The sequence below is a fragment of the Salvia hispanica genome, chromosome 1 (genome assembly GCF_029641045.1).
Source record: "Salvia hispanica isolate PSC_SH4W2 chromosome 1, Shi_PSC_v1, whole genome shotgun sequence".
NCBI lineage: Eukaryota > Viridiplantae > Streptophyta > Magnoliopsida > Lamiales > Lamiaceae > Salvia > Salvia hispanica.
In genome coordinates, this window is record NC_142692.1 from 23,320,568 (window position 1) to 23,332,832 (window position 12,265).

Consider the following 12,265-nt stretch of genomic DNA (forward strand, 5'->3'; position numbering starts at 1 on the left):
ACATGGACATGGAGAATTTGTGCATCTCTATCATATGGAATTACAGTCTTAAAATTTTGAGCTTCCATATAATTAATTTAATATGCACGACTATCTTTCAGTTATCCAATAAAAATTATTCAAGATTAAGTTTGAGTTAAAAGTATATTTACTTTATTATAAAAATAAATGTAGATACATACCATATAAGATTTTTTTATTTGTGAACGACAAAATAGAAAATAAATTGTCTTATATGCTATATAAAAAAAAGCTAAGGTTATGATCCCAAAATGGTTCCATATTTTTGCTTTGAGAAGAACATCTCCTGTCATCTAGAAGATCATAGCAACTAAATTACTTACTATACAAAACAATATAGTAACATTTTGTTTTCTTCTTATTTTTCAGAATTTTTTGATCCGTCGACTTAATTTGCACAAAACTTAGTCAAATAAAATCTCATATTCTTCCATCAAAAATTAACATTTTGTTGAAAAAAACAGTTCAGATTAATATAATTTAGATGGAACTTCTTTTTTATCCACGAACTTTGCCAAAGTATCATTTTAGGTTCGTGAACTTTGAAAATATCATTTGAGGTCCATCAACTATGAGATAATATCATTTGAAGTACTCTTTTACTATTTCTAAGTTTTTCTAGACGAAAATACCTTCAATACCTTAAAGGGTATATATTTTTTTTATAAACTTATCATATACTCATATTTTTATAAATATTTTTACAATATATTTTTGACGATTTTTCTAAATATAATTTTATCATATTGTGACATGCAAGTTAAATTGCTTCTTCAATTATTTATATTAAAGAATTTTAAAATTGAATATAGAACTTCTTTAATAATAAAAAAATTGAATAAGGATTATTTCTTGCATGTCACAAAATTAAGTGATAATATTGAAGGTCAAATTATATTTAGAAAATTCATCAAAAATATATACTCCGTAGTAAAGATATTTATAAAAAAAATATGAGTATATCAAAAGTTTATTAAAAATATATACCCTTAAAAATATTGAGGGTATTTTCGTCCAAAGAAACTTGGAAATAGTAAAAAAGTACTTCAAATGATATAACTCCAAAGTTGATGGACCTCAAATGATATTTTCAAAGTTCACGGACCTAAAATGAAGAATTCCGATCAAATTGAAGTTGACGTGGAAAATACATATTATTTTATTATCTATGTGGCAAAAAAATAGAATAAATAAAATCTGACTTGGATAATAATAAAACCCTTCATATTTCGATCACTTTGACCACCGTGTTTATCACCCTTTCACCTTTCTCACCCTACCGCTTTCACCATTGTTTGAGAAGTGCCAGCAGCTTCTGAACTCCATTGCTGGTACAACAAAACTAAATCAGCTGTAAGTTTAATTTTTTATTTTGTTTGTTAATGCATTTTGTTCATGTTTTGGGGAAAACAGTATTCTCAAAATTGAATATTGATGTTGTGTGTGGATTGAATGTAATTTTTGTGAAGTTAGAAAAGTTAAATTTCAAGTGTTGATTTAGAAAAAAATTAGTCTTTTATGTTAACTTTTGGTGATATTTGTTTTGTAAAATTGTTGAATTTGGATTGAAAAGTGATGAATTTTTTAAGTGTCGTGGAATGATGGAGAAATTTGAATGGAAAAATGATCAAATGAATTTGAGTTTTTGATGATATTTGTTTTTGTGAAATTTTTATGATATTGTGCAAGGAACATGGAAACATTTAATTTAGCTAAAAAAAGATTGGGGAAATGCCAAAAAGTTTTATTTAATTTGGGGAAATATCAGAAAGTTTCAAAAGTTGAAGGGGAAAAAATAGAATATCTCAAATGTTTGTGTATTTACAAGCAAATTACCTCATTTCACAATAAACGACGCCGTTTTGATTACCAGTGATTCTGCCATGTTGGCACTTCCGATGAACACCTCAGCTTTAATTTGGAGAAAAATTATATTTTGGGGAAAAATTAAAAAAGTGCAAAGTTCATGCATTTATGTTCAAAAAAAAAAAAAAGTTCGGGGGAAAAAACAGAAAAAAGTGAAAGTTCATGTATTTACGAGCTAATAACCCTAATTTAAATTGTACCATCAAGTTAATTTAGTCAAATAAAATTAATTACAGAAATATTGATATAAAAACTATTTCATATATATTGCTATCATAAAAACAATAGTATTATAAAAAACGATGTAGAGTGAATTTCACGAGTTACACCTAAAAGAGAGCTCATTTACTAATAGGTGCATTTGCATAGATGTGTGAGAATCAAAACGTCACCGCAGCCATGAAACAATTTTTACAACACCTAATAATCATTTCATGATCCTCTCAGCGCTAAAAAAAATAATAAACAATAAAAATAACAAAAACGCCAGAACTACATTTGAATACTAACTACAAGAGTCAAGCAGTTCTGTACTTCTACATGCTTGAAAGTTGTGAAACGTATGCAAAAGTATAGTAACTCGATCCATAATATATCTCGAACACAGCATGGATAGAACGGATCTGGCATTTGATAGTAACATCAGACATTCAAATGATTTATACTTTGATCACTTACCAGAAATTGGCAACTATTGGGGCTCCATTGTAACGGATCAGATTAGATTTATGCAGTTCTCCAGTGATGAGAATTGGTAAAACAATCGTGTCTGGTTGGCACTTCTCAAGGATCCATGGAGGCATTAGGTCAAGAATCTGATCTCCCAGCTGTGAAGGACGAAAGTAGCCCAGCCGCTTGAGCGGGTAACATGTCACCAAACCTTCCCACTTGCCCATCTGTCAATATTGATCCAAGCCTTATGCTCTCACCAAATCTGCTACCAACCTGAAAAAATCAACATGAATTTCCTCAGCTCAGATGGGAAGGGAAATCCTCTGACACCAAATCAGTTCTAATAAATCAAAATCTTAGACCAACCATAAAAGAAGCAGAGAACAAACTAACATTGTGTGCTGGAAGTCTATAGAGAAGAGTTATTAGAGTTGTCTTGTAACAGGAAAAGTCATTAGGTGAAACCAAAGTGTTATACATGTATAGCAATTACTGAAAAAATAACATCGACTACTTGCTCAAGTTTGTAGCACATGAAATATATTAAATACAGTGTGGCTTATAGGGAAGTTTCTACTTTCTATCAAACAATTGTATAGCTGCAGAAACAACTGAAAATCAGACTTGCAAATTATTTCTATGAAGAGAAACTGATGTCAGTCCATCAGTAAGTGCCTAGTCTAGACTCTAGATGAATGGAGGCATCTAGAAAAAAAATGGAAAAAAATAATTCAAAAAGACTAGTGTCAAAGTTTATTATAAGGTCCAAATGACGAAAATTAGTACTCCCTCCGTCCGCCATTAATTGTCACAAGTTGGCTCTGCGCGGGTTTTAAGAAATACTATAACGGAAAGTGAGTGGAACGTGGGTTTATACTATTAGTTTCATAATAAAATGTGAGTGGAATGAGTTAGTGGAATGTTGGATCCATTACCAAAAGTAGTAAAAAGTATGTGTGATAAGTATTGGCGGACGGACAACCCGACCGAAACCGTGGGGAATGTTGGCATTACACTCTTATACTGATGCACAAACCAAAACATGAAATTATCCAAGACTAGGCACCAAGGATTAGAAACTGCACCTGCATGAAGGACTTCAAAAACGGAGCAGCCACCCCCAAACTCGAGTCATCCTCTACATCACTTTTCCGGGTTATATCATCATTTGTGAAACTCTTCCAGGAATTTCTCGAGTATACATCGTCCGTAGATGTTGATGCTGATGTCCTCACTGCGTTTCTTGCAGACAATGCTGGAGCACTGCATGATATACAAAGCTTAGAAATATTCAGTAAAGCAATTGGTAAGGAAGTATTCAAATAGAAACTGGGAGGCAACAAGAGGATGTTGGCAAATTGAAATAAAACCTGCTAGTCAAAGTTAAAGTTTAGTATCATAGAAAACGAATATTGATGCAAATGGATCCATGAACATGAACGAGTAAAGTATTTTCATGAAAGAGAATGTTGACCACCTGATAGGAAGATATTTGAAACGAGGTACTGTGGAGCAGCGCATGATATTTGATTCTGAATTGGTAGGGAGCTTTTGCACAGTGTCCATATGCATCCTATTAAGTTGCACAAAGAATCCAAAGAGGACAGCATGCCTAAGGTATGCCTGTCTCTCATTCTCCCACAGATATGGCTCATACCTTAGATATATTAAAATAACTCAGTAAGATAGACCAATAGTTACAGGTATAAATTACAAAATTAAATATTTCAGTGTGGGAGAAACAAAACAACATAGTCCTGGTCCTATGAAGTAGTACTCCCTTCGTCCCATAAGATGTCACACTTGGGTGACGGCACGGGATTTTGGGAGATGTGTGTTAAGTGGAGATAGAAAATATATTTTTATATATTGATGTAAGAGAACTTTTTCTAAAAAAAGGAAACGTGACATTTTTTGTGGGACAAACTAAAAAGGAAAGTGTGATATCTTCTTTGGTATAGGGGAGTACTAAATAGCAAGCAACAGATTCTTGTGCACATAAAATTTCAACAGTACAAGCATGGCAATGATTAAAAAAAACCTGCAGAATGATACAATATATTCCACCAATCCCCACCACAAAATCATACCTGCTTGACACAATTTGAACTATTGTATAAATAAATTGTTAGATGTCCTTAAAAATGTTTTCTTCCATGCAGTATTTCAATGTGAGTATCACAATGACCACAAGGGATAAGCAAACAATTCAATCGGCCACTCTTGATATATTTAAAGGATATCCCTTGGAAAGAGGTCATATTTCCTACAACTTACGTGAGCCAGTCTATGGGATCCAGCCTCTGAGAAAGGCGGTTAACCAGCTGTTTTGTATGCTCTGATACAACTGAATTGGGTTGTGGTGCTCTCTGCTTCCTTCTAAAAGGAGTTTTTGCAGTTTCAGAAAGCCCTTCATTTGGATTCAGATAACCCCCAGACAGAATATCAGCAGCAAATTTTAAATCAAATAAAACTTGTAGAACACCTTTCTCTGATACTTGAGACCCATGACCTTCTTCGGCTAACAGAAAATCCTCATAAATCCTAACAACCTATGCAAGAATATGAATGTTATTACAATGACAGCTCAGTAATATATATATGTATATATATTTAAAAAAAAAAACTAAAACTAAAACTAAATAAGCATCACTTAGGAAGTAGACTTGTCATTTTGCAGATGAGCATATAGAAACCAGTCTGTTCACAAATAGGTCACAAAATTCTGAATTCAGATGAGGAGGACAGGCCTAAGAATGCAGTTTTGCGCATCATTTGAGCAACATGCTAAACAACTATAGATATTTCAAGCTAGTCCTCTTCTCCTCCTCAGAAAAAATAAATTCTTACAAGGCAAAACCCCAAAGTTACATTACAAAGCTGCCCCCAAATATATAGCCTAACAAGAGAGTCACTGCATACCTTATCAAAAAGCCTTTTTGCGAAGTTCTGCAGAATTTGCTTATCAAGCACATGGCCACCAACACGATGAACCTCTTCACATGCATAAAATAAAATTGATGTCACATACAAAGAAGGCATCGAAGGGAGAGATATCCTCATCTCAGACTGGCTTTCAGTTGATTGTTCTTGCTGCTTAACTACAGTATCCTCCCAACCCTGTCATATAATTGGAAACAATTTAGAACATCAAATTACCTTCTTATGTTTCATCTTTAACATAAAATGTTACTTTGATTTACATGTTTTGAAATATTCATTCGTGTAATGCAGATTCACATAAGCCCCATGACTACAAGTCTATAACTATAAGAGATGTAAACCTCCCATTGGATAGGAGGACCAGATGTTATGGTTTTCAAGAAAGTCACTTACTCTGACTGCTGCATTTGATGACAATGCATCATCCCCGTCGAGGTTTCTTGAGAATATAGTTGCAAGTTCATCAGAGACCCATGATATCCACAGGTTGTAAGCTCTGATACAAAGATCTTGATTTGTCTGTCGTAGTTCTTGAAGTTGTGAGCTCGACTTATCATCTGTTCCAAATAAAGCGGACGCTACCAGAGAAGTCTGTTTCCTGCTGGAATCAGGAGTTCTTCTTCCAGGACTATCTATCACTTCTGAGTCAGTTGCCACCCTAGCATGTTTCAATCCAATGGGGGATGGACTAGAGACAGCAGTCATTACTTCACCTATCCATGACCTAGGTGAACCAAGTATCACAGGGATATGTTTAGCATGCTTCTGAAATGCAAAGAGAAGTCTCCCGATGAATAATGATCTCTCAACAAGTATTGCAGGAGAATGCTTGGAAGCATCATCTTTATTTTTATTTTCTAAGTCACCATATAGGCAGTCGAGCTCATTCTTCAGTTGCATTAGTATGGATGAAAGGCTTTCATAACACTTGTTCTGCACGTAAGGTGACAAGTCCTTTAATCTATGGTGTGCATTAGGGGACTCAAGGAAACTTAAGAGATCCTGTAGAACATTTTGACAGCAATTATCGACAGCAACTTTAATCCGGCTTACTTCAGGGCCAAAATAAGTGCTGAGACAGCTGTGGAAATCACTTTCTTGGGGCTGGTGTGATTTGGAGCTCGGAGTAGACCCTGGCTTTCTACCATTTGGTGTCATAAACCAAACCCCACCACCATTCTGGAATTTATTTAAGTAATCTAGAGAATCAGCATGATCAGTAGAAGGTTTTGCTATTGCTCGGACAGACTCCACAACATTAACATCCCCATTTAATTCATTAAATCGCAAGTCTATGATCCCTTTCATCCTCTGAACAAAAGCATGTTCAAATATGTCATCCCATATATCAGAATCTTCACCTAGTACAAGCTCACGTGTCCTTTTCCATGGTAACTCAATTTCAGACCCAAAAACGCTCTTCAACCACTCTAAACTGCCTTCCAAAACCTGTTTACCATCCATTGTCTCCCTTATCAACTTCTCAGCCAATGAGAGGTCATAACCACTGCCAATTACATCAATCAAGTAACATCCATTAATCTTGCTCGTGATCTCCTTCCCACAATTTCTCAGCCAATCAGAACAAGTGCTGGAAATAAAATCTCGACCAAGCAATATCATGCTCGACTCCAGCTTTTCCTTGAATAAATTCCACAGTTTAACTTCCTCGTCAGGGTTTGGTATGCCCCCAAACAACTGAGAAGCGGGTGGGGTATCCAGAACAGTTTTATAGAACAAAGGCATATCATTCAATACTTGCAAGAATAATTCCCCAACTTGGCATATAGTAATCTGAATTATCCTTAGAATGTAACAGAAGACAGAAATTACTTCAGAGCCATCAGCATTGGCATCACGACAACATGAACTTAACTTCTGTGACATGATTGATTTTCTTGAATCTATGAACAGAGTCAAAACCTGGTTTGGTGTAAGTTCATCTATGATGGCAATAGCAGCCAATGCATCAGCAAAGGCCCGGATCCCAAGATCCCCACTCTGATCCAACAATCTTTCACGGCCCCTCTGAGAAATCTGAACCTTGAATCCTTCGACTATTTGCCACTGGTGCTGCAACAGAGGGAAAGTTGATTGGATATTCTTTTTCTCCCTAGAATTTAGCAAGTTGAAATGCACATGTTTTGCTCGGATGTAACGGGCAGAGGATTCAAGGAACATTGATTCATCAAGGCAACCCCAAATGTTTTCTGGGGTGTCCACAAGGTACTTGACACGGCAGGCAATTCCATAATCATGGGCTCCCACGGGCTTAAGAGAGTCATGTGGGGACCTCGGAACATCAGAGGAAGACAGCGAGTAGAGGATGGAATTGTGGATGGACGAGATATTCGCAGCAATGGACTCGCCAGTAGACTTCATGGCGACAATGGAATCGGCAGAATCAATAAGATCTCGGTAGCGATTACCAACCAATTGGCGGAGCTCCTCGCTCTTCTCCTGGATCTGCTTCCTGGTGGTCGCCTCCACATTTCGGATTTCCGAAATGGGCTTCATCCTGAACAATGACTCAGCATCCTGATTCCAAGGAACACCACCGGTAGCAAGGCGGGCCTGGGTGGGTGTAGTGGCCATTCTTGCCTAGAAATGGATCAACTAGGAGAATAGACAACGATAAATACAATATAAAGCCCGAATTCAGCAAAACTCTTAAGAAATATCATATCAGTACATTATTCACACATACGTACAATTGCTAAATCAAATCCTGAAAATCGTGTATAAGATGCAGAATTCTGATAAAGTTAGAGAAGAAGATTTTTCAGGGTTTAAATGAGTGCCACCTACAACCAGCCGAAAATGAGCAAGTAATCAATTGAGTGCAATTCCAAAATCTAAAAGGACGGGAAGCGACGAAAGGGGTGAAACTGAACCTACAATTTGAAATTGGGCGATCCTAAGCAACCGATTTCCTCGATCAATGGATCGACAATAAGCGCCCAGAAATTGGATCCAGTAGCTACCGTACCAATGCCATTGCGATCGAGAGATGTGGAAGTAATCGATCAGCTATAGCTGCTGCAAGTTAAAAAAAAGAGCAATTCTGAGTTGTATTGAAACTCTTAACTTGGTACAGATAATATAGACTGTGGAGGAGGAGAAAGATGAAGAAGAAGCAAAGACAAATTTGGTGATTTTAGATTCGTATTGGGGTAAATCGAGAGTGACAATAAAAATACACAAGCAGATTTTGTGACTAAACTATAGGGGCACGGGTTTGATGAGCGAGAACGAGAGCGAGTGTGGTGCGTAATGCTTATGGTGAAGGTGTAGACGTTGAGATGTGTTGAATGCTGGAGAACAGAATTCGGGGCCTCGATGCATTAAAATCAAGAGTGAATTACATTTTTAGGCTCTATATTTTCAGCGATGAATATTTGGGATCTCTATATTTGCAAATATCATTTGCGATCTCTAGACTATACTAATTGCTCATTTAAGGTGCTTTTTCACCTTATGACTAAATTTTTGGACGAAAATGCCCCCAAAGTCTAAAGGACATTTTTGTACACTCACTCTCCAAAAGTAGATACTTAATTTAATATTTATGTAAATATTAAATTTAAAAATGACCACATAAATAATTGGATTGTCATATACTACTATAGTATATATACTTATATTGACAACATAATATGATAATATTATACACATAAAAATGTAATCGTATTGCATTATTTTTCAAGTTAAGAAAATAAATTATATTACAATTATGTAATAGTACTAGTACTATTTTGGATTTTATGGATAAGACTTCTTTTTTCTTGTTTTATATTTACATATATATAAAAAATTTACGCATAAAATTTAGCATAATAAATTATATTTATGTAATTTATACTATTTTTTACAGTGCATAATACTCCTATTATCATATCTATCAATATATAAAGTGAGAGTTTTTGGGAACTTTTTTAAATGCCAGTTTTGCCCTTTTTGGCGGGAAACTGGACATTTTAACAACTGTATTTTTATGTTTTTTTGCATCAATTTTGTGTTAATATCATAAATCCTGTTAAATGTAGCTTGATTGTAGAATTTTCGGCCATTTTGTGGAAAGTTGTGTAGAGGAAGGCCTATATCTGCCATCATGAAGGCCTACTTTCAGTATACTACTATTCTATTACGATATTAACTATTTACTACCATTACATTATGTATTTATTCCATTCTTTCAAGCCATTCCATGCTCCTTTAGACATCTTTGCAATCCATACCTGAAAAATTAAATACATCATTAGTTAAAATCTAAGCAAACATTCAGGAGTTATGGAATGATGTTACAGATACAACATTTAAAATAAAATATATATCATTTTCTTAATAATATAATTAGTATCCACTTCCCTAACTATTATTAAATTCATAGATGAATATAACTCAAATTAGACTGTATTGAGAAAACAGTACAATTCAAGTATAATTTGATGGAATTAAATGTGTATTTGGTAGTTCTATACAAACCTGATTTTAAACCAAGTAGAGCTTTACTTCAAATAAAGTAAGACTGTATTAAGAAAACATAATAAAAGAAGTTGAGTTTCATGGATTCAATGTGTATATGTTAGTTCTCTACTTATCATGTCTTAAACCAAATAGATATTCAATTGAAATCATATAGTTTGAAAGTTTCTTACCTTTTCAGATTATAATTGTTTGTTATTTATGTTTGTGCACGAACTGGAAACAATCTTTGTTCCATCTTCACAAAGCTATTTTGATTCAGCTTTAGTCCTTGGTTCCTGTAAGGTACACAAAATATTATATTACTAATGAGCATCATCATCAATGTGTGCCTTTCTATAACCATTTATAGAAACACTCTTTCTTTATCCTAGAAGGAAGGCGTCTGGACCATGTGTCATTTAATTTGCCAGTCAGAGAGACCATTCAATATGCCATTATTTTCTATTTATTTTATATATGTTGGCTATCTGTATCTATCTATTGAATTCATTCAAAAATGATTTATGACAAGTTCCAGAATCAACTGGAAAAATATTAATCAAAATTTAACAACATTTATGAAATTTTCATATAACTAAAATTATATGATGAAATCTGACAAAAAAAAAAAAAAGGAATTTCAGACCATTTATGCTCTATGTATCTATCATTGAATTATTAAGTAAGAGATTATGTTTGTGTGTAGACTTGAACAGATTCTCTTTCATTAGTATTTACATCATCTGTAAACAAATATGTAAATTTTTCTTTCATTAGTATTTACATTATCTGTAAACAAATATGTAAAATTATCAGTATTTTGTAGACATAATAAATTTAATATATGGCATACCTTTTGTCTGTCTTTTTTCTCTTTTCTTCCCATGATGGCAGATTATGTTGTAGACTCTAATAGCTCTCATGCTTGAATCAGTCCTCTGCAGGTCTATAAAATGATCATGTTGTAATCACCTTTATACAGTAAGGTTTCTCTCTCTCCTTTTTCTGCTATAGTAGAGGCGGCTACTGTTTATTAGGGTTTTATATAACCCTATTTGTATTCCTGCAATAAATGCTATTGTTAAATAGTAAAAAATCCCAAAATAAGCTATTTAATTTGGTGCTGATTGGGCCAATTTATTGAACATTCAAATGCAATTAGGTTTTAATGTTTCCTTATTATTCATTTAAGAGCCGCTGTTTCCTGAATTGTTCAAAAACGTTTTGCAGTGATTATTTGAATTTAATAAGTGATTAGATGAAAATTTGATTCAAAAGAGAATAGATAGTATTACATATCTGATATTCCTGAGTTCAAGTAGATGAAAATTTGATTAAAAAGAAAATAGATAGTATTACATATCTGATATTCCTGAGTTCAAGAGTAGATTAAACATACCATATAAGAAAATAGATTAGTATTACATATCTGATATTCCTGAATTGTTTTTATTACCATATAAATTACAAAACTTAGTTAAGTGGAAGGTCTTTCTCATCATTCTGTTTTCTTGGGAAGTGGCAGATATTTCTAGGTATAGTCCATGCCTTGATTTGTTCTCTCTATAAATATTTCCTTCTCTCAAGATTAAAATCCAATCCACATTATTGTTTAAACGGTTCATAGGTAATATCTAAATAGTTTCTGACATAATATGAAAATGGATACTATTTGTTATTTCTTATTTTTTCATGTGAAGGGTTTTTCTCATCATTATGTCTTCTTTGGAAATAGTGTTCTTTTTTACACTGCAGTGCTGCCTAATATATCTCTATAAATACCCTTTCCTGTTCATTCTTCAATTACACATTTTCTATCAGTTCCTGAATTTCCTGAATCAAGCCCATTCCATTCACTTCCCGAGCTCTATTTAGGTAGCTCTCAAGGATTTCAAGCACTGCATTTCTCAAGTTCTGTCCGTTCATAGTTTAATCTTTTTACATAAACTCTTTTTATACATTCATTGTTTCTGGTTTTAAATGGTCATTCATTTTTATAATCTTTTAATTGTTAATTCATTCAAATGTTATAATCTCTATCATTCTGTAGTCATATGTTGTATTATATCTACTGAAAGAGTTCTAACCTCAATTTATTGTATTATCAATGCATCATTGTTATTGTGGGATAGAGAAGGCAGCCAATTGTAAGGGAGAAATGTGACTGATTTTTTAGGAACTGGTGGTCAGGTTTGTATTTTTAATCACTGAAATTTAGTTTTTTTTTTTTTTCTATTATGGTCAGTTCTTATTTCATTTCTATTTCAGCCGGTTGCTCCTAAGAATTCCATCCCTG

At 33.8% G+C, this 12,265-nt stretch overlaps 1 protein-coding gene across 3 annotated transcripts; it reads right to left on the reverse strand.

The window, feature by feature from the left end:
* Window positions 1-2,231: 2,231 nt before the first annotated feature.
* On the reverse strand, window positions 2,232-8,843 carry LOC125222114 (Vps51/Vps67 family (components of vesicular transport) protein). Of its 3 annotated transcripts, none has more exons than XM_048124569.2 (8): window positions 8,726-8,843; window positions 8,401-8,541; window positions 5,896-8,118; window positions 5,482-5,679; window positions 4,837-5,111; window positions 4,037-4,216; window positions 3,645-3,822; window positions 2,232-2,832 (listed from the first exon to the last, which is right to left on the reverse strand). In XM_048124569.2, exons 3-8 carry the CDS (start codon window positions 8,095-8,097, stop codon window positions 2,695-2,697), a joined length of 3,171 nt encoding a protein of 1,056 aa, XP_047980526.2. In that variant the 5' UTR covers window positions 8,098-8,118; window positions 8,401-8,541; window positions 8,726-8,843; the 3' UTR covers window positions 2,232-2,694. The 3 variants fall into 3 exon arrangements, with proteins under 3 accessions (XP_047980526.2, XP_047980527.2, XP_047980525.2); XM_048124570.2 differs by adding an exon at window positions 8,214-8,306 and having other exon boundaries at window positions 8,401-8,808; XM_048124568.2 differs by having other exon boundaries at window positions 8,401-8,808.
* Between the last annotated feature and the right edge of the window lie 3,422 nt (window positions 8,844-12,265).

Bases quoted from the DNA above. Each gene is read 5' to 3' on its own strand.
- LOC125222114 (XM_048124569.2), bottom strand. From the start codon at position 8,097: ATGGCCACTACACCCACCCAGGCCCGCCTTGCTACCGGTGGTGTTCCT. The intron at 5,680-5,895 runs GTAAGTGACTTT...ATTATATGACAG, and splicing joins CATCAAATGCAGCAGTCAGA to GGTTGGGAGGATACTGTAGT. The intron at 2,833-3,644 runs GTGCAGTTTCTA...TGATTTTTTCAG, and splicing joins TTTTGAAGTCCTTCATGCAG to GTTGGTAGCAGATTTGGTGA.